Source organism: Vipera ursinii (genome assembly GCF_947247035.1).
Source record: "Vipera ursinii genome assembly, chromosome: 3".
In the NCBI taxonomy this organism is placed as follows: domain Eukaryota; kingdom Metazoa; phylum Chordata; class Lepidosauria; order Squamata; family Viperidae; genus Vipera; species Vipera ursinii.
Genome location: NC_139516.1, coordinates 60,122,707 through 60,146,389, shown reverse-complemented (window position 1 = coordinate 60,146,389; position 23,683 = coordinate 60,122,707). Strand labels below are relative to the sequence as shown.

General features: G+C 37.9%; 1 protein-coding gene across 1 annotated transcript in view; it reads left to right on the top strand.

The window, feature by feature from the left end:
* BEND5 (BEN domain containing 5) overlaps positions 1-23,683 on the top strand; it is a gene marked incomplete at its 5' end in the record, with an annotated part of 895,229 nt that overhangs the window by 713,058 nt on the left and 158,488 nt on the right. Inside the window, one exon of the mRNA XM_083359611.1 lies at positions 1,622-1,736. Coding sequence (XP_083215737.1) covers positions 1,622-1,736 — 115 coding nt within the window. The remainder of the gene's footprint in view (positions 1-1,621; positions 1,737-23,683) is intronic.

Here is a 23,683-nt window from a genome sequence, read left to right as displayed (position 1 = left end):
TGCTACTAGAGTTGCCAGCCATAATGTTTAATCAGTATATGTTTTATTTATATATATTGCCAAGGGAATAATGTGGGTTAATCACATACATCTTCTCCAAATCTTTAAAACAAGTATTTTTTAAAAAAAAGAAAACACTGATTAAAAGTGCTGATCCCTTATTTAGCTTAGGTTTTCCAGCAAAATGACCTTCCTGCTATATTCAAATATGATTCTATTACATAAATTTCTCATGTGATTCAGGATCAAAACATAACTGCTTGTTTACTAATAATCAAATATGCTCGGCAGCTTTCAAAGCAGAAAATGTAGATTTAGCGGACCTTAAACTTGCCAAGATTTCAAAGGTGCTATACACCTCATCTAAAAATTGGCCCCAGGAAGAGAATATTCATAGAAGGTCTCATTCCAAAATAATGTATTTTAGATGTCAAAATAAAAGCCAAGTGTTATGGTTGAAAATGTAGTAAATTTCAATATTAGGTAGGCAGTTAGGCCAACAATATTTAAGGAGGTTTACTTTGCCATAAAAAAAATTCTTATTAATTTGTAAATTTGAATAAAATAAATACAGGAATCCCTGTTAAATATATATTAATCTTGTACTATGCATATTGATAAGATTAATCTTGCCCCAAATTTTAATGGAAATTATATTTACTAAATTTGTTTATATGTTTAGATTCAGATTTTGTGATATATTTCTTGAATATTTTTTATAAAATATATTTTATAAAGCCTGTACAAATTTGTTACAGTGATCTACTGATACAGCAGATCCTAAAGGAAGCACATTAGACTTTTTCCAGATAATAGCAAAACCATATTGCTCCAATACAAATTGGTAATAACACTGCATAATCATCAAGGAGTCATAAAATTAGCAGCAGATAAGAAAAAAATATATTTAGCATTAAGTGCTACCACACCCGTAATATATTGAGACTATCTAATAGAAAGCACTACTGTTTCAATAATCAAACTGAAGATTAAAGGAGACTGGGCCAACTTTGCTGGGTGCTGTGATATGATATAACTTGATAGGTTGAGAGATAAATCCACCCATAATAATACATCTTGTTACCTGTTTGACATGGAGAAGAACTTAATTGGTGAGGAACTTAACTTCACCAATTACTACTTACAGGTACTTTGCATCAGTGGTAGGAAATGAACGGTTAAAGTGTATGGAAAATATGTTTTTTATTATAAACATTGTGCAGGCATAACCTTTTTGATCAATTTGTGGTACTGAATCAATTTGACAGATTAGTTCATTGAACTGAATGTTTCCAGGTGGATTCAGACATCATGTGTGTGCACCTGTGCTTTAATGGCCTGGATCAATCTAAATCCAATCAGGTTCAATTCAGAGATTTAGCCTAAATTGATTCAGACATCTGAATTAAAAGAGTCTGATTTTCCAATTGATTTTCTGAATCCATCCAGGTGTTTGAAATGAATTGTACCCAATTTGCACATCTTTAATAAAAAAATAACTGGGAATTGCCCTTTTGGTTTTGTGATATCTAGTAAACTATTACAATGGATTCAATATAATTTGAAAAACATGCATTATGTTTGTGTTTATAAATAAAAAATAATATACTTTTCCCCCTAGGTATCATTGATTTTCTTGTGAGTCTACATCCAATTGCCAAAGTACTGCGTGATCATTTGGTCTTCAAGATCGCTCCTATGCTTAATCCAGATGGAGTTTATCTTGGCAATTACAGGTATGAGTATGCAGTATAGAAATACTGATATACTTGAGTTAATTAACTTCTACAGCAGTTATTTGCAGCGCCAGAAAATAGGAAAGAGATTTTAAAAGACTGGTGTAAGAAAGATAAGAAAATTCCAGATCAGGTCTATAAAGCTAACCAATTAAGTTATGCTTACATATTTTGAATATAAGATGTTTTTAGCTTGCGTCTTCATCATTCCATTCAAAGTATTTTAAAACTTAGTAAATGGATAAACTCACCAAAATCTAAAGTTATCCATGTCATAACATCTTCTACTTGAATGTGAAGATAAGACTGGCCTCCACCTTGATATTCTTTCAAAAAGTCCTGCAGGTGTGCTTTTGCTAGCAGACCTGAAAACCCTGGGCTGATATAGAATACATTGAAGGGTTTTTATGATTGTTACTGCCACATGTGTGTATGTTTGTATATGTGTGTGTTTATGAAGATGCATTTTGTTTTGTATTTGGAGTTTTATTTCTCTCAGCTATTTGGGCTCACCATGAGTGGGTTGGGTGACTATATAAGTTTTCTTACTAAACAAACAAACAAAGCTCGTTACTCAATATACAGTTCTGGTTATTGTAAGACTACAAGAGATAGCTTCAGATATCAGGAAAAAAAGGCCCTAGTATATCTCAGGAAGCATAAGTATTTTTTCTATCATTCTGATGTGTACCAAGCTCATTTATTGTAGCAAATGAGCTATCCCACTCACTTTGATGTTATTTGCAAATTGGATAAGTATTCCTTTATTTTTCTTCATCCTAGCCATGAATGAATAAATAAGCCAGCCCATCAAAGAATTTTCATACTTTTCTCCAGTTTAGTGGCACATCATTGAAGAAACTTGATGGGGAATACTGTACTTTGGAAGGTCTGTTTTGAAGCCATCCAGATCACACTTACACATCAAATCTAACACCTAGGCTAGAAATTTCTGCACAAATTACCTTTAAATGTGAAAGAAGCATTATTTCTTTCAGTCACAGACTCTCATTTTGAAATAGCATGAGGCTACATAAGGCCCATATGAGGTTTTGAAGAAGAGGTGAGACTGACTTTCAGTTAATTGTTCAGTATCTTATTTCTGATCTTTATATATTCAAATGTCTCTGAGATGGATCTATTATTTGAATGGAATGGATTGGAATCAATTGGAATGGAATGGAGTGGACTGAGGTGGGCTAGGGTAAAATAGAATAGAATAGAATAGAATAGAATAGAATAGAATAGAATAGAATAGAATAGAATAGAATAGAATAGAATAGAATAGAATAGAATGGAATGGAATGGAATGGAACGGAACGGAACAGAATAGAATAGAATAGAATAGAATAGAATAGAATAGAATAGAATAGAATAGAATAGAATAGAATAGAATAGAATAGAATAGAATAGATGAAAAATACAGTAATGTATCAATATTTGTAGAGGTAGAAAATGATTTTTTTTCCCCTACATGCCATTCCCATGTTCTTTAAACCTCTAGCCATCTCTCCCTCTCTTGGTTTGTATTCAGGATTATATTAATTTTTAGGGAACTGCAAGTGAGAAGCCCAACATGTATCAAACATATCTGGCCCATTGTCATCAATGAGTCTGGGAAGGCTAGGTATTGCAGAAAGAATCATGTACTTATTGAACCAATAGCATTCCATAATTTTAGCTTCTTTATCAGATGCTGGAAATTCTGCCATTCTGAACTAAAAGTATCGCTAATGGGAAAGTACTACGGTAGTTTGATTTCTACCTTATTGTGTACAAAAATGCCTAATGTAATTAATAACCTATAATGAATATAGCACATTACACTGCCTATTATTCCAAGAGGGTTATTATAGTTTTCATAATGTGAGTATGCCATGGCTATTAAATGATTCACAGTAAGGTTTCACTGTTGAATGTTATGATGATGATAATGATGATTTTAAAATAAGTTTTCAGCAAGGTGACAGCATCTGCTGAGTTTGTCTTGGCTTAGAAGCCCCACAACCCGACTCCAGTTCATATGACCTGAAAATTCCAGGGTTATAGACCAGGTTGGGAAACTGAAAATACCCCAGAAGTTGAAAATGATAAAACAGCTCCCAACACCTTGCTAGGAAGCATCAGTTGTAACTTGGAGCAGACTTGACTTTTACTCTGCTTGAAAGTCAAAGTTTGTAATCCGAATTCTAAAACTCAGATAGAATGGTGTTTCAGTGTGATTTCAATTCATCATTCCCCTTTTTTCTAGATTTGTCATTTTTTGTGGGTGAGAAATATCCTCACTAAATTACACGGCAATGTCATAACTAAGCCAGTTATATCATTTCCAGCAGTTATAGAGTTGATAGGAACATAATTTACTATGTCATTCATGGCAAATTTGAATTCTATTCTTACATTTAATGGGCATCACTGTGCTATGAAATTATTACTTTGGGGAGATCCTTGGGAGTGCTAATTCTTGCATAAAAGCAGAATTCTGTCAATTCTATGTCCATTTCTCTGTTTTTGAGTGTATTGCATAGGGAGAGTTTTACAATACATAAGAAAAAATGAACTGGTTTGGTGCAAATGCAGAATAAACATTTGAACATAATAACAATAATGTATGGAGGTAATGGAGGTAGTGACAGATTTTATTTTCCTGGGCTCCAAGATCACTGCAGGTGGGGACTGTAGCCAAGAAATTAAAAGATGTTTGCTCCTAGGAAGGAAAGCAATGGCAAATCTAGAGAGCACACTAAAAAGCAGAGACATCACCCTGTCAACAAAAGTGCGTATAGTCAAGGCTATGGTCTTCCCAGTTGCAATGTATGGCAGTGAAAGCTGGACCATAAGAAAGGCTGAGTGCCAAAGAATTGAAGCCTTTGAACTATGGTGCTGGAGAAGACTCCTGCGAGTCCCTTGGACTGCAAGGCAATCAAACTGGTTAGTCCTAGAGGAGATCAACCCTGACTGCTCTTTAGAAGGCCAGATCCTGAACTTGAAACTTAAATACTTTGGCCACCTAATGAGAAGGACTCACTGGAGAAGACCCTAATGCTGGGAAAGATTGAGGGCAAGAGAAGAAGGGGACGACAGAGAATGAGGTGGCTGGATGGAGGCACTGAAGCAGTAGGTGTGAGTTTAAATGGACTCCAGAAGATGGTAGAGGACAGGAAGGCCTGGAGGAACGTTGTCCATGGGGTCGTGATGGGTCGGACACAACTTTGCAACTAACAACAACAATAATGAGCATGAATACTTGGAGTATTGCTGAAAATTGCTTCGTGAGAAATACTCAAAGAAATGGAGCAAAAGGCATATTATTTTATAAAGATTTCCCATTGATAGAAGTCTTGTGAGATAATCTGTTAAGATTAAAATGTTAGGATGGTTGTTTATGGCAATGAAATACAATTTTTGTTTTTTTTTAAAAGGAAAATTCACTGTTGATGAATAGTTCTGAGATTTTTTGTGGCATATGTTGAAACTTGATAATGATAAATGACATGCCTACGCTGATGATAAAAAGTTGACTCTGTTGGACATCGAAAGAATGAAAGCTGCCTATTTAAGAAACAACAAATTACAATATCATACATGATAGTAATTTGTAATGCTTTGTGACAAAGACAAAGACAAAAAAGGAATTTAATTTGAGACCATTGGAAACTGTGTGCATAGCTCAGGGCGGAACCTCTGAAAGGAAAGTGCAATCTATGATTTGCAATGGACCACATATGATTATGAAAATAGGCTTAAACTGATCAGACTGATAAAACCTCTATCAGTGAAATACCAAAATAACATTTTTCCCTAATCCTTCGTGACTGCTACACTTCAAGGAAGAAAGTTGTTTTCTTCAGACTTTCAATATTTCCTGGCAGTTTAGCATTAATACCTTCTGGATATTTTGGGATACCTACAGCAGCAATAGATAAGGCAAAGAAACACAACAAGATACTCTTGATTTAAAAGCTGCACATCTTGAGGCCAGGGCTGAACTCTCCTTTATCCTAAGCTTGCTCTAAACTTGTCACCATGTAGCTGAAAGAGCGACATCTGTTCCTGCAGGCAAGATGCCTGTAATGGTGCCATCTTCAGCTTAGATTAGTTCCAATTTGTCATTTTCACCTTGCAGAGATGAGAGACCCCCAGATGGCATGGAAGGTAATATGCTTCTTAATAGTGGCAGATCTCTGCTGAAGCGCCCTTGAAATTCTGTGACAAGGCAGTAGCCAAAAAAAACCCCCACCCCCAAAACAACCACCCTCTTCTCTATTCCTTCTGAAAGCTGTTCCACACTCTTTCATTATTGTTTTAACTTATTTGCTGTGACAGTGAAACACACTGGGGAAGCTATATATAAACAAACTGGGGAAGATATATATATATATGTATGAGTCAAATGTTAACTATTTAGATTACCTTGCTAGGCCCCAAACATGGGGCAAATCTTTATTTCCTGTTTTCAGCCTTATCTGTCTGGTGTGACTACAGCCTGTTCGATGGCCTTTGAGATAAGGCTGAAAACAGGAAATAAAGATTTGCCCCATGTTTGGCGCCTAGCAAGGTAATCTAAATAGTTAACATTTGACTCATATCTCCCCTTGCAGAAAGCTAACAGAGAGCAAGAGAGAATCTGTGGCTCAAGAGGTAAAAGTACTGCCTAATATGCAATCAGCCCAGGTTCGAATCTCAGAAGGGTATGACTGACTGATGAAGACTAAAGAGTCAGAAATGCATCTTAGTCTCCCTTAATTCTTTGTTAGTAATTTACACAAATATATGAACTGTCCGGTGTGACTACAGCCTGTTCAATGGCCTTTGAGATAAGGCTGAAAACAGGAAATAAAGATTTGCCCCATGTTTGGGGCCTAGCAAGGTAATCTAAATAGTCAACATTTGACTCATATCTCCCCTTGCAGAAAGCTAACAGAGAGCCAGAGAGAATCTGTGGCTCAAGAGGTAAAAATACTGCCTAATATGCAGTCAGCCCAGGTTCGAATCTCAGAAGGGTATGACTGACTGATGAAGACTAAAGAGTCAGAAATGCATCTTAGTCTCCCTTAATTCTTTGTTAGTAATTTACACATGTATATGTATATGTATATATATACACACACACACACACACACACATTATATATATATGTGTGTGTGTGTGTGTTAATTATGGCACATAGGCTTGTCACATCTCAAGCCCGGAACTTCTTAAGAATGTTTGCTGGTAGGCAAAGTTCTCTTTCTGTATATCTCAATATGCTAACATGGCATTCAGAACTAAGTGAGGGTGAGGGGAAAAGTGCTCAGCAGTTGATTTCTAACAATGGAGATAGAGGGGCCTAACTTTTCAAAGGATCTTTTTCATCCACTTAATTATAGACAGCAGTTGCCCAATAACCATATTAGAACAGAATAAATAAGAAGGAAGTCTCTGAGGTAGGAGGCAATTAGATGCAGAAAAATAGTAGAGAGGATGAAGGCAAGGAAATGGAGCAAAAGGCATTTGATTTTTATGGATTTCCCAGGAATCACAGAGTTGGAAGAGGTCATTTAGACCAGTAAGTTACACTAGCTGTTCAGCACAGGAATTCAAATCAAAGCATCTCTGACAAGTTTTTTTCTTGAAGGTAAAAAAGGGAAGCCTGCCACCTCTCCAAGTAACGTGTGCCTCTGTCAAAGTGTTCTGCTAAACTATTTTTCTAACATCAACCAGAATTTGATTTCCTATTATTTAAAGTCTGTTATTCTATATCCAGCATTCAGAGAGAGTTACTGCATTGATCATAGCTTTCTACTCTTGGGCAAATCTTTAGGGCTTTGAAGATATTGATATTCTTTCTCAGGAGTTACTAGACAAACATTTTGTCCTGGAACTGGTGTGAGGTGAACACCCTGTTTTGCTGAAATAATGTCAAGGGGAGAGACTTATAAATGAGTCATATGTTTATACATCCTCACTATACATGGGGACCAGGAACTTCCTTTTCAGGGAAACTGACAGGTCTGGGCAGGGGGGAATACAAACTACCTGGGGGGGTTGGGGAAGTGGGCCTATTCCTTTGCATACTTCATTTGACTTATAGAGGGGGGACGTTTGTTTATTTATTTCCCGCTGTTATTATTTTTGCAAATAACTCAAGGTGGCGAACATATCAAACACACCTTTCTCCTCTTATTTTCTCCACAACAACAACCCTGTGAGGTGAGTTCGGCTGAGAGAGAAAGTGACTGGCCCAAGGACACCAGTTAGCTTTCATGGTTAAGGCGGGACTTGAACTCATGATGTCTTGCTTTCTAGACTGGGGCCTTAACCTCAATTACTTAGGAACTCTCTCCATTAGAAAAATGAAAACACATTTTAACTTCTCTGTTCCTAACTAAATCTAGCTGATTTCATTCATATGCTACTGTACGTGCAGATGTGGTTGAAAACAAGCGAAAAGAAGGATTTTTTTAACCCAGTTATCTGATCTATCAAGGCCATTTTGCATCTTAGCTTTCTCTTTTGCAGCGTTAGCCATCCAGCCTAATTTTGAGTACAACAGTCCAGTCATCCAATTTGAAATCCAGATCACTTTTGTTTTAAGCTTAGTCTATTTTATTATTATTATTTCCTAGGTAGAAACAAAAAAAAACACCCACTATTTTTCCAGAGCAGTAAGCATGGAAACAGTATCAGCCTAGTCTGGGGAATAAGCTACAAATAAATAGGTAAAACCTTGGTGCACAGTTCAGTATGGTATATTGCTCAGAGATTTTGTTCCTCGAAAGGCAGCTTCAGAAAGGGAGAATAACAATATCCTCTGTGACCAACCTGAAACCTTCAGCAAAGAGGGAAAAGAAAAAGAAAACAGAAACGGTCCAGTCTTTTCCTAGCTAGAAGTGAATTTGCTATTTGGCGGGTCGAATCCCGAGTGCCGCGTAACAGAGTGAGCGCCTGTTACTCGTCCCAGCTTCTGCCAACCTAGCAGTTCGAAAGCACGTAAAAATGCAAGTGGAAAAATAGGGACCGCTACGGTGGGAAGGTAACAGCGTTCCGTGCGCCTTTGGCGTTTAGTCATGCCGGCCACATGACCACGGAGATGTCCTCGGACAAACGCTGGCTCTTCGGCTTTGAAACGGAGATGAGCCAGAAACGACTAGCAAGCATGTGCAGGGGAAACTTTACCTTTTTAGTATGCCTATTAGACAGAGATAACTGAAATAATAAATAATAATTCAGAAGCCTCTTATTTTTTATGTGGAAATAATATGATCCTTGGGTGAGGAATCTGCAAGAGACACCTTTTGTGGAGCCATCTTTCCTATTTTTCTGAGTCACTGTTTCCCTTTCATCTGTTCTTCACATGCTCTTGGGAGAATGTGCTTTCTCCTTCTTTACATTCTGGTAGAGACGGTGAATACTGATGAGCAAATGTCCTGCTAGGAGGTTGCTCCAGGCAGTCATTTGCTAGACTTATTCTTAGGAAGCACTCAATGTGCCCAATTAGTTGGGGAGAAACGATGGAGAACCAATGTTAATACATTCAACTTCATACTGTAGAAAAGAAATGCCTCTGTGTTTAACTCTGTTCTATGGAACTGTATTCAATTTTAATGTTTGCTTTTATCGAAATCTAGGGGCTGTGATTTTGAAGAGATGATTTGGTTTTATTTCTAGGTTCAAATGGAATTGCATGGAAAATTTGACAGGCGCTATTAGCAAATCTGTAGGGACGCGGTGGCTCAGTGGGTTAGGACGCTGAGCTTGTCGATCAGAAGCTTGGCAGTTTGGTGGGTCGAATCCCAAGTGCCGCGTAACAGAGTGAGCGCCTGTTACTCGTCCCAGCTTCTGCCAACCTAGCAGTTCGAAAGCACGTAAAAATGCAAGTAGAAAAATAGGGACCACTACGGTGGGAAGGTAACAGCATTCTGTGCACCTTTGGCATCTAGTCATGCCAGCCACATGACCACGGAGACATCCTCGGACAAGCGCTGGCTCTTCAGCTTTGAAATGGAGATGAGCACCGGCCCCTAGAGTTGGAAACGACTAGCATGCATGTGCGGGGGAACCTTTACATTTTTATTAGCAAATCTAAGAAGGTTTTAGCTAGAAGTTTGAAAGCGCACTATAGGCATAGATATTCCATCTTATCTTTCCTGCTACTAGACCCTTGACTTTATAATTCACATTTCAGTTGCTGCACTGACCTTAAAACTAGTCAACGGCAACTATAAACCAAGTCCCTATTTTTCTCCTTCTCTTTTTCTGTACATCAAAACTCCATCACTTCTCTTTTAGTCAATATTTTAATGTAATAGCTGGCACTCGGATGTATCTTAAGATGAAAACATGAGGAGCAAGACATTCACTATCTGGGCAACAAACAATCATTAATTTTCTAATCATGGGTCTATGCTCAAAAAGCCAGAGAGAATGTGTGTTGAAGGGTTGCCAATATTCAGAGAGCTCTACAGACTTACAAACATAAGCAGCCCAGTTCTTACAGCATCTTAGTATCTGCAAACAATTGAAACAAACCAGTCCATACTGAATTTTCAAATGGAATCAGAAGAGTTGGAGAGAAGGAAAAAACATGGTATCTGTAGCTATCCGTCATCAGCACACAAATTTTATCTTTGTCTTTCCATTTTTCCTTACCTTAAAGAAGCAAAAACCATATCCTGAACACTGATTTAAGAAAGATTTAGACATTTATAGTGCAATCCTGTGTAAATGTACTCAGAAATCAGTTGCATTTCTATTGCTAAGTACTTCAGTCATAATGCATGATGTCACGTGACCCCGTTGCTTAGTGACAGTAATCCCTGCAGTTCTTGTTTGCTATGATTAAGCAAGGATTATGGGTTGTTAAATGAGGACCTCCTTGCAACTTCCTGCTACTTCCCAGCCAACCAAAGTCTGGGAGGAAGCTGACAGGAAGTTGTAATTCCCAGATGGCTCATAAACAGACTGTCAGGCAGGTAAATGTGGCTGCTGTCAGGTGAAGGAGAATGTGCTAGTGGTGGCTGGCAAGGTGCAGGGTGAGTGCAGTGGAGCTGAAGGACCATGCAATAGAGTGCACAGATAGCCAGCGTGGGATGATTTAGATGAGGAAATAGAAGATGAACTCATCAAATTTGCAGACACTAAACTGGAAGTATTAGCCAACACTCCAGAAGAAAGGCTCAAGATCCAGAGGGATCTCAACAGATTTGAACACTGGTCCATATCTAACAAAATGAAATTCAATGTTGAGGGAAAAAAGGTTGTACACTTAGGCAAGAAAAAATCAAATGTACAGGTATAGATTAGGTAAAACCAGGCTGAATAGCAGTAACTGCGAGAGGGATCTCAGAGTCCTAGTGGACAGTCATTTAAATATGAGCCAGCAGTGTGCTGCAGCAGTCAAAAAAGGCAACACAATCCTAATTGCATTAACAGAGGACAGAACATGTGTAGTACCATTTTATAAAGCCTTAACAGGACCACACTTAGAATACCGCATCTAGTTTTGGTCACCTTATTATAAAAAAGATGTTGAGACTCTGGAAAGAGTTCAGAAAAGAGCAATAGAGGGGCTGTAGGCTAAAACATATGAATAATGGTTGAGGGATTTGGATATGTCTAGTCTAGTGAAAAGAAGAACTAGGGATAACATGATAGCAGTGTTCCAATATTTGAGGGCCTGCCACTAAGAAGAGGGGTGGCTGTGGCACCTCTTTGCACATGAATGGAGACCCCAAGGAGGGTGATGAAGCCAAAGGTCAGCTAGGGGGACAGGGGGGAAGTTAGTTCAATTTTTTATTATGCGACTGTGGGAGTGCTGAAATGGTCATAGGTTCAAGGACCAGTTGCAAATCTATTTTCTCAGCATCATCATAACTTCAAACAGTCACTGAATGGATGGATGTTATGTAAGGATTACAGACATATGCAGATCCCATCTGTATGCACTACGTATGTGATAGCAAATAATATCAGACTTAGTATTCTATTTTATTGTACTGAATTTAGTTTCTTTCTTGCCTTTAGAATCTCAGGGTTTGCTCCCCTGGGGATCTCATTTTATTCTCACAAGTTTCACCTACAAGTTTGATTAGGCTGTAAGGGAGCAACTGGGCCAAAATCATCTAATGAGCTTTCATTGCTGAGGATAGACACTCAGCTCTGTCGCAAGCCCTTTTCTCTATTTAATCCACATTTTACCTTCATTTAATTTCATATACTAGCAATCATTTATATAAAGTCAGGAAAAGAGAATATCCAAGTGACAGAGCAAAGCTCTTAATGGGCCTTTTTTTCCTATTAGGCATCTGTCAGAATGTATACAATCATTATTATTTATGTAGCACCTTAGAGTGTATAAAACTAAATAATCACAAGACTATGAATAAATGCATTTGTATTTTCTGAGCATAAAAATCTATAATTACCAAGTACAGGCACAGTATAACTGCTATTTAATGCCCATTTCTTTTTGTTACCATAGAAATGAGTCTGGAATAGTTACCTATTAATTTCTCATTCTGATACCTTGCTCATGTATTGCCGAATTACCATAGTAATTGCCTATTAGTCATCAGAAAATAATCATTTATCCTAAAGGTATCTGGATACACTGAAATTTCACTTCAGATTTTTTTTTCAGAATTGACCAGTGCACACATGAGCTCATCTGCTTTTCCAGAAGCTGAATGAAAATCAGTTATCTGAAAAAAAAGGCAAGATGGGGAAAGGGAGTCATGCTATGGGTGCAGCATTATATTTTGGCATGGGAAACACCAGATAAACACTCAGTTGAGCTGTGAGCTATACATAGAATGAAGGCTATTGCTAAGCACATTGATTTGTGCTTCTTAGATTGTAAGCTGCCCTGAGTCTTCGGAGAAGGGCGGGATATAAATGGGTTTTAAAAAAAAAAGTCCTATTAAGCTGCCTGTCTCTCAGCCATAATATTGGCATGCTTTTCTTTAACATAATCCAGTCCTTTCTATGGCAATAGACAAGATGCAATAGATGGAAGCTAATCAAGGAGAGAAGCAACCTCGAACTAAGGAGAAATTTCCTAACAATTAGAACAATTAATCAGTGAACTACTTAGATAACACAACAGTTTTTTAAGAAGATATTGGACAATGATTTGTCTGAAATGGTGTAGGGTTTCCTGCCTGAGTAGGGGGTTGGACTAGAAGACCTCCAAAGTCCCTTCCAAGTCTGTTATTCTGTTACAGAAACTACCGAGGCAATGCAACATTTTTGGAAGCTATGGCAGAGTATGTGCCTTTTTCATGAGATGATATAGTTAGCAAGGGACTTAGGAAGTTTATTTATAACTGTAAGAAATTATCTGACACCTTGGAAATAGGAAGACTAAAGCATCCATGTTTACTCAACCTTGGTGCATGTCTTCATGTGGAAAAACATACCTAGAATATTTTCTTTTAATTGATCCCCTCCCAAAAGTTTGACTAAACTGAGAAATATTAACCAGGGTCTTTTATTCAGCTCTACTCCCAGGTTAACTAGATTTTGGTTGGAAATTATTATAAATCAAAATAAATCTATGTGTGCAGGAATGATTGTTACTTATATGTCTGCTTTCGCCAGGGATTTTTCTATGTTTAAGATAGTTTTAAGCCATTGCTTAAAAAAATCATTGTAAAATGTTTGTCATTCTTTATTGTAAAACAAATATAGCTTGCAAAAGGATTCCAAGTGCCTAACGTGGAAAATGCTTTTTTATATTGATGTGGTAACTGCTCATTTAAACCACATTACAGCTCCTGAGTATTTTTCAGTTGCTATTGATGTGACAAATTCTGTTACACAGAGCACTCTACCAATCAATAGTGTTTGTGCGTGTACAGGTTTGTGTGTGCACACTTTAGCCACAAAACCTTGCATTTTGCAATGTCAATTGAATCTGAACCTCTTTAGCAGTACTAAATAAAGCTTATTCTTTTTGCTTTGCTTTTAGTGCAAAAATAACTAATTTAATCTAGTTTGTAATAAAGACAGAGCAATTTTCAGACCGTGGTAAGCTGTGTAGGAATCATGTGGTAGCTAGTTTTAGTCTGATTGCTTCATCCTTCGCCATGTAATAACATTGATCTGAAAACACAAAGTAGCCTGTTATTTGTCTCCAGAGCAGACTGTGAAAGGAATCATAATGTGAAATAATTGAATTCATACTTCTTGGCTAATATCTGCCATTATTTCCCTAGGAATGAAACATGGTACATTAAAAAGATATATCTATCCATTTTCCATTTAAGTAGTTTTGTTCCCGATCTTGGTTATGATCTTCAAGTCCCTACATGGCATGGGTCCGGGGTACCTCGGGGACCACCTGCTGCCGGCTTCAACTCCCCTCCGCCCTGTGCGTTCCCACAGAGAGGGCCTCCTCAGGGTGCCTCCGGTCAGGGAATGCCGACTGGCGGCCCCCAGGGGGAGAGCCTTCTCTGTGGGTGCCCCGGCTTTGTGGAACCAACTGCCGGTGGAGCTCCGGACGGCATCGGACCTCCGAACTTTCCGTCGTGGTCTGAAGACCCATTTGTTTGAATTGGCCGGTCTGGCCTGATGGGGGAGTTGGGTTTTAAATTGTCATTTTAGATTGCATTATTGTTTTTTAATTGGGCACTGATTTAATCTTTGTTTTAACTTTTGTATTGTACTGTATTTTTATTTATATGCCCTGTGAACCGCCCTGAGTCCCCAGGGAGAAGGGCGGTATATAAATTAAATAAAACGTAAACGTAAATGTAAACGTAAACGTACTGCTTGGGAAGACCTTTGGTCAAATTCTGATCAAGAAATGATTTAATGAATAATAGCCTTTGCAGTTTCAAAGCTCAGGGGGAGGGCAAGGGAGATACATTTTCTTGTTGCTAAACACTAGTTCAAACCTGGCACCAATTATACCTTCCTCTAACAAACACATTCAGTCTTCCAAGGAGGTACAAAATGTCTTCCAACTTGAATGTTGTACTTCAGTTAGGCTGGCATTTTGAAGGCTACACCCATAAAGTAGGCAGGACTGGTACCAGTTTGAGGAACAGCGGTTAGGAGTTTCAAAAGCATGAAATGTGAAATGAACACTTGCAAGGCTTAAAAACTCATTTCACCCTTTAAACTCCCTTAAAGTCCCCTGCATGCAAAAGTATGAAGTTGTTGTCCTTTCCACAACCATTCTGGGTGAGTTCTGGGGCTACAAACAGGAAGCTTGTATACCACTAGTTCTGATTTCTATTGCCACTGTAGTCAAATTGGTGAAAACCTGCACATGCCATACTCATAACATAATGATAGCTTTCTATGAAGCATTTATTCTATTTGAATACTGCATAGGTTTTTAAAATTCCCTTCTTGGCTTTCATTGATCTTTCCAACAGTTGCTTTCAACTTTTGAAATACCTTTCAGAATGCTCTTGCATTCTAATTCTGATTAAGGTATTGGTGTGATTTAATAATCTCTTTCCATAAAGCAGTCTCCTTAAATAGGGAGTTTGCCATTTTGCTAGATTTGCTGCCAAATGCAATGTCAACAATATTTTCCTTGACGCATTAAAAGCTAAAATTTCAAACAGCCTTCTTTGCATTTTGCAGATCATGTATCCAAATGTTCAATGCTTTTGATATTCCACTTGACACTTATTCTCGCATTTTCAGTTCCACTGCAGTTCAGTTCCCTCAAAACAGTTGTAGTCTTACTCCAACAGAGATGAGATATTCCACTTACACATAAAATCATGAACACTCTCTAACTCAGACATGTCAAACACAAGGCCCGGGGGCCGGATCCGGCCCACGAAGTGGTTTTATTTGTCCCGCGAAGCCATCCTGGAAACAGTGAGGGAACGGCCCCCATTGCCTTGGCCCTGGCCCAGAGACCCTCCTTCTGCCAGAGACCCTCAGATCTGTCCCACTCCTGCCCAGGCCCCCATAGGCACCATTGATACATACGATGTAGAGCTGGCCACGCCCACCCAGGGGGCCACGCCCACCCTGGCCATACCCACCCGGCCCCCTGAGGGCAACCACAGTGCTGATGCGGCCCTCAATGAAATTGAGTTTGACACCCCTGCTCTAACTGATTGGAAGTGGAAAAAGGAACTTAATTTACTAAAGCCTTCTGTATGCCATACAGGAAATAACAATAGTTCATTCACATTCAGGAGCAGCGGGGATGAGTGTACTACCCTTGTTCCCCTTGTACTGTTTTGCATTGGTAGAGGTTAGCCACTAGTTATGGAGGCTGCTCATAAGACTGAATAATTATGACCCTCATTTCTATGCACATTGATTTTTACCCGTACCTAGACCACCATCTGAACAGTCTGTCCTACCCTAAGCTGTGAAACACCCAACCTTAAGAGACAGTTAACAATTCAAATAGAAGAGAATATATGTGGCTCAGAGCTGAATTGTGGCGTTATTGGTGGTCTCTGAGTTAGTTGTTTGCTTGTAGACGTTTCATTACCCAACTAGATAACATCAGTGCTATTGAGTGTGCTGTTTGCTTCTGCCAGTGTTGATGGGAGCTTGGTTTTCCCTTTGTAGTTCCTTGACTAGGGTATTGTTTTCTGCTTGATTGTCTGGTATTGATTCTCTGCTTATCTGGAGAGGATGTATTCTGGCCTTTTTATTTATGTCTTAGTTTTTTAATTATTTCTTTTGGGGGAAAAACCCCTCCCTTTTTATGATCTTCTAGTCCCTATTTGGGATAGAGTTGGGTCAACTGGATGGACCTGAGCATTTACTGGCCAGATGCCCTTCCTGATGCCTACAGAAGTTCACAGCAGATGTATTTTCTTTGCACTCTAGGAGAGAAACATCTGCTGTTATCTGGTATTGAACTGCCAATCATCTGAGTGGGAGGCAAATGTCTTCACCACTAGGCCACCACGTCACTCCTAATTATTTCTTTGGAATGGTGTCTAAATATAAGCTAGCATGGATATGATGATTAAAGCATAACATATTTTATGTATAAGAGGAAAAGCCATAGTTAGTTTCAGATAATCCTTACTTTACTTTTCTCTCTGCTGCTATTTTTTTCTCATTTTTCCCCTTATCAAACAGTTCAGGAAGTATATAATTAAGGGGCGGGGGGAAAGAAACCACTTAATAGTAAATGGTCAGTGAGCAGAAAACAAATAATCAACACAATAAATAAATAAAATAACTAAATTGCTAGCAACTCTGCCAGAAGTTCAATGATCTTCATGTCAATTTCTTTAATCTTGCAGGTGAATTCTTGGGAAAAAAGGCAAAAAATACTTTGACTTTTATTTATTTCTTAAACCTTAGATATAACCTCTTGTTGGATGATCACTTTTAGCGGGTATTTTTTTACTTATTATTGTTTCAAGACCTTTCTTACTTTTGTAAACCTAATTATGGCAAGCCATAATTTAGTTTATGATCACCTTTAAAAGCAAGTAAAAAAAGTGTTGAGCTTCAGAATGATTTAACTCCAACTGTGCCATAAAAAGGGGCAAACTTAATCTAATTTGAAAGTGGCCACAAATCCATTGAGATGAATGTCATATTGGAGTGCTCTTCTAACATACTATTCTTAAGAAAACAAATAATGGAGAAAGCATTTTGTATTTTTTGCATCCTCATAATAAACCAGAAGGGAACTGTGTTCAAAAAATTGTAAACAAATTAACTCACATCTATTCAGTTCTAATCCAGCTCCCAAATGGAAGAAAAATGTGGGATATTTTTGCTTTAAATAATATGCTAAATGATCCTATGGGAAATCAATAATCTGGTTTTCAGTGAGAATTCAGGCCCAGTCCTGGGACAGGAACAGCTTTGGTCAATGTCCCAGCATTTGGTGAGTCCTCAGGGTGGATATTATTCCAGAGCATAGGAAAGAGTTGTTCAATTTCCCCTGCCCCCTTTGGGAGTCTTAACTCACATCCATTCATTACCATTGTTTCACTGGCACACATCCATTAGGATTGTTTCTGTAATTTGTTTCTTACTACTGCGGGAAATTGGTTGTTCTTAATACTTTGAGATATATATTATATTGGTTTGTTAATATAGAAAATCATTCAGAGTGGGACAGTCTGGATGTACCAATAGATAGATATATAGATGATAGATAGATAGATAGATAGATAGATAGATAGATAGATAGATAGATAGATAGATAGATAGATGAGAGAGAGGTAGATAGATAGATGGAAACAGAGATAGAGATAGATAGATAACAGAGATACAGAGATAGAGACATAGATAGAAGAGAGAGAGAGAGAGAGGTAGAGAGAGAGATAGAAACAGAGATAGAGATAGATAGATAGATAGATAGATAGATAGATAGAGATAGATAGATAGATAGATAGATAGATAGATAGATAGATAGATAGATAGATAGATAGATAGAGACAGACAGACAGACAGACAGACAGACAGACAGACAGACAGGCAGACAGATGTCCTGTTTACTAAAAGGCTTCTCTTTTACTCCTGAGTGCCTACAAATCAATCTGCACAGATTATACAATAATAGCAAAAGGTATAAAAAGATTTGGGTAGTTACTTTACACAAAACATGAATCTTTGAACATGTCCAAATTCTCAAAGAAAAATCAACTAAACTAAATGAAATAAACTCAAGAAAAAATATGGTTTATGAATGGGTCTCCTTGAGCCGTCTCCAACATCATCTTCCACTTGTCTTCTCAGATGAGATGAAACTGAAATTCACTTGACCTGGATCTTGTTTCTATAACCAAGAACTCAATTATTGTTGATTTGTACCCCACCTTTCTGTCTATCAGCCAGCCTGCCAGCATCAACATTTTCAAGATGCATGGTTGGTATGAACATTTCATTGGAAGAGGTATTATTTCAGTTTCTTGGAGCTTGCAGTTCTTTCTTTTCTATTTAGTAAAAAGATAGGTCAGTGCAATCATAAATAAACAGATTTGACTAGAGTGGTTTGGTGGTTATGAATTCCATGTCATGACAATTGTATTGCACATCTAAAATGAGCTTAAATCAAGAACAAATTAAATGCATGCCAAACACTGAAAAACCTGTTTGCTTGTGTTTATTGCCTAAGCCTTTTAAAAAGAAAACAAAATTTACAGATGCTTACTTGAAATAATGAAATAACAGAACCTTTTATAAATCATTTTTAAAATAAAACCTATTAAATGTTCCCTTGTGATTTCTAGAATAGCTTATAAAGTAGAAAGTGAAAAATAATTTAAGTCAAAGAGGAGACAAAATAAATAGAAGGATTTACATGGTTTGAAGAACAAATACAATCATAACTGCTTCACATAATTTAACAAATGTGCTTCTGAACATCTTTATTGCAATTTTTGGGGGGGATTAGAGATATCATTAAAGTCTTTTGTCAGAAGTCTTTTCATAACAAAATCTTCACCAGCCCCTATTCTTTCTTCTCTAACTTTCATACTATCCAATTAATTTTCAAATGACTTTGTAGTGCAGCCAGGACACAGCAACATTGTTTGGAATCACTGGGAAGCCACTGATAGTATTAGAGAAGTCACACTGGGAAACAGGGCTCATTTAACTACATCAGAATAAAAGAGAGTTTCAAGAGCCCTTAAGCTCTTGGGTTCATTGATTAGAACAAGGAACTAGAGGTGCAGTTAATTTATGCTTTTCAGTTTCATTCCCTCTATCTGCCTCTGAAGAACATCCCAAAAACAGATTAATCTGCTTAATCAGCTCTGTGCATATTGGCATGTCTTCCTGTTTCTTTGCCATAAACAAAAATAATGGTTCCCGCTTCACCAAGTTCTTCCCTGCCATTATGTGACTGTTTCTATAAACTCCGGAAAAGTTATTCAGAAAAAACGAAACATTTCCAAGAACCAGGTAAAATTGGTAGTCTAAAATGTGGAACAAAATACACACCTGTGTTTCTGTGTGTGCCTTCCTCATCCCTCCTGAAAGTAAAGATAATTTTCTACAGCTTTTGAAAAACAAAAGTGAGATTGATTTCCCTATTTTTGTCAAGAGGATGTTTACCTTACTTAACTGTACCAAGAGGCTGAGGATTTCTCCATCTCCATATTTCTTTAACCTCATAGAAACAAAATGATGCATCTGTTCATAGCATTCCAAGCCACAGTTGCAATTCTTGGGAAACGTCATGAGAATTATGCTATGTACTGTATAATGTTAGACAGTCATCTTGAGAACTAAGAAAGGAGGAAATGAGACAACCTTTTCCCCACCATAACAAAAAGATCCAAACACTCTGAAAGCCACTTTGATTAGTTAGTTACACCAGACTCTTTATGCATGGCCCATTTTTACGTTACATCTGTATCTAAACCTTTATTTTATATCCTCCTCATCATTACAGTCAAAAGCAAATAACCCTTTTATCATTTCTTCTCATCCTTTTGAATCAATGTTCTTTCCCAGTCCTTAAAAACCAGGCTTACATAAAATTTCTGCCTGGCGTACATATCATTGGTTCTTACCTCCGCCTTCACCCTTTACAATTACTTTGAAAATAATATGAAATGCTTCTTATGTCCCAAGATAAAAATAGCAGTACATCAGTGAAGAGACAGAATATCATGTTATCTAGATGGTAAACTAAATATTGAAAGTTGGGTTAAAAAGTTAATACAGTATCACTCAAGTCAAGCTTGTCATCTGGTGATTAAATGGGTATGTCACCTATCACATAATATTATATAAAGGGAAAAGCTCATAGTAACCTGTCTGAGAAGTTTTTGTTTTTTTTGATAACTAGCAGCACCATTCAGAAAGTCTCCTTCACAGTCCAGGCCTTTGCTTACATAAACAGCATTTTAATCCAATTTGCTATGGAAATGTCTATGATTTGAGTTATTGTGAACAGACAGTAAAGGAAGTACCACAACAAAGCAAATATGTTGCCAGACTTGGATAAAAGTGTGAGACACTCACAGATTAGCTAGGAATTTATGAATAATTCTAGTCAAACTCAATTTCACTGAGGGCCGCATCAGCATTGTGGTTGCCCTCAGGGGGCCGGGCGGGTATGGCCAGGGTGGGCGTGGCCTACTGGGTGGCCATGGCTAGAGTGCGTATGGCCTACTGGGTGGGCGTGGCCAGCTCTACATCGTTGGCATCAAGGGTGCCTATGGGGGCCTGGGCAGGAGTGGGACAGATCTGAGGGTCTCTGGCAGAAGGAGGGTCTCTGGGCCAGGGCCAAGGCAGTGGGGGGCCGTTCCCTCACTGTTTCCAGGATGGCTTCGCGGGCCACATGAAACCACTTCACGGGCCGGATCCAGCCCCCGGGCCTTGTGTTTGACATGTCTGACATAGGAGTTGCCATAATGGAGAATCTGTGAAAGGTCTCTATAGTTCAGAATTTAGTTCCGCCCATTGAGGAGCAATGATCAACTACTTTAATAATGATAATAATGGTGACTATTATACCATTGGTTATCCATCTCCCTTAATTATATCCTCATTTTGCTTCACACTTTCATGATACAGATAAATAACCTATTTTACTTAAGGTGCTTTGAATCACACTTTCAAACAGGGTTTCCTTTTTTTTGTCTGTTGTATAATAAACTAAACTTTCCCCTTATTTCGTATTGATCACTGATTTGAAAACAAAGAAGATTATTTATCTTGGCCCTCCCTTTCTGTTTCATGTGAGCTGTCCACTCTTTTTCCTTCTCTCATGTTTCAGTGCTAATTAAATACTTATCCCATAATAATCATTGTGGGATATTCGTATTCCAAAACAGCCTGGAGTAATGCTTGGGGAAATAGCTTTGCAACAATGTAATCAACTGGCATATTACCAAGCTACCTTCTGTTATAAAATTGCCAAATTATCTTCCACTCTGGAGATGAAAATGTTGACAGAGAAAGAATATGGATTGTGTCACACCATAACAGCATGTCTTCTGAAATGGAGGCATATTTGGATGCATTTTAGGTTCCTTGTGGTTTATTTTGGTTTCAGCCTGCATCCATTCTTTGAAGCAAACAAACTCCAATTCTAATTTTATCTCTCCTTTTTATCTGTTAATTCCAAAATGGAAGGACTAAAATCTGTCCCCGCAGCTGCAGTTTTGAAAGATTCCCACTGGGAGAGTCCTGGCAGCCTAATCAGAGAAGCTGTTAATGAGGTTCACCCTTAAGCAAACTGTGATTACACATGCAGCTTTCCCAGTTACTGTCTTCCTGTTCAATAATGTTTCATCACCTGGCGTTCAGTTGGACCATTCAGCCCTTTGGAAAATGATTGCTTACCAGCCTTTTTTGTAAGCCACTGTTACACAGTATTTTGAAAATTGGGATCTTAACTTGGGAGAGCGGAGTATTTTTTTTTTCTAATTAAGCTTGAATTTTCCTGCCTGTAATCTCAAGTATTTTCTCCAAAAGTGACAGTGTGAATAACAGATGTCTTTCAGTTTATTATAATCTGATAAAGTTAATAGGGCAGCTTTGATTTGTTTGAAATGGTTATCAGGCCGTGGACTTGAAAATGTTCTTTGCATTGAGATAAAGATGTGAGAGAATTTTCTTTGATGTAGCATTTTATGTTGCCTTAAAGCTCCAGAGAAGCGTCTTCTGGAGAGTGACTGGAAGTTATTAGAACTACAGGTAGTCCTCGTCTTACAATAGTTCATTTAGCGACTGTGCAAAGTTACAACAGCACTGAAACGAGTGACTTATGACTGTTTTTCACACTTACGATCTTTGCAACATCCCTATGGTGATGTGATCAAAATTCAGATGCTTGGCAACCGACTCATATTTATGACAGTTGCAGTGTCCTGGAGACAGGTGATCCCATTTTTCCACCTTCTGACAGGCAAAGTCAGTGGGGAAGCCAGATTCACTTAACATCCAGGTTATTAACTTGACAACCTCAGTGGTTTACTTAAGAACTGTGGCAAGAAATGTCATAAAATGGGGTGAAACTCACTTAACAAATGATTCACTTAGCAGTAGAAATTTTGGGCTCAATTGTGATTGTAACTCGTGGACTACCTAGAATGGAGAATGATTTAGAAGGAAAATGGTGTGAAATAATACAATCACTTCTTTTTTTTTAATCCCATTTATATCCCGCCCTTCTCCGAAGACTCAGGGTGGCTTACAATCTAAAGCACAAATCAATGTGCTTAGCAATAGCCTTCATTCTATGTATATGCCTGCTTATTAGGGCTTTCACACACACACCCCAAGCGGCATTATTACAAAGTCAGCTTGTTGCCCCCAACAATCTGGGTCCTCATTTTACCTACCTCGGAAGGATGGAAGGCTGAGTCAACCTTGAGCCTGGTGGGACTCGAACCTGCACTAATTGCAGGCAGCTGGTGTTACTTAAGGAGGCATTAGCCCACTGCTCCACCAAGGCTCTTTTTTGCTGTTAGTCATGGAGAAGTATATTACCTCATGAAGAAACTTCTGGAAATTGGAGGTCACTCCATTTTCCACAGTTTTTACAATCCTATACTGTAAATATTAGCATTTCAGTGTTAACATTAACCTGATTTTTACAACTGAGCAAATACAGAACCTGAGATTGATTAATCCTGGTTCCACACAAGTACACTTTTTCACCCATGCATAATTATTCCTCTTTCCAGAATATGATTGCTGGGTTGGATCTATTGCTTTTCCCCTTAAAGGCATTTTAGTTATCAAGTAGTTTTTCAGTGATTTAAAGTATGTTATATCCTAGTATAATATAATACAATACATTTAAATAATTGATTTAATAATTAGAAACTGATACCGAATTCTATAGAAGTAGTATATTTTATCTCTTTGAAAAGACATTTTAGAATTATTTCCCATATTTCTGAAGTCAGATCCCTTCTCCAATATGTCCCACATTTTTAAACATAAATTGCCTCCTATGTGATATCATTCTATGTTTGACTGGAAATATGAAAAACAGGGATAGCATTTTTATCAAAAGTTTCTCCTTGTAAATTAAATGAAGCAAG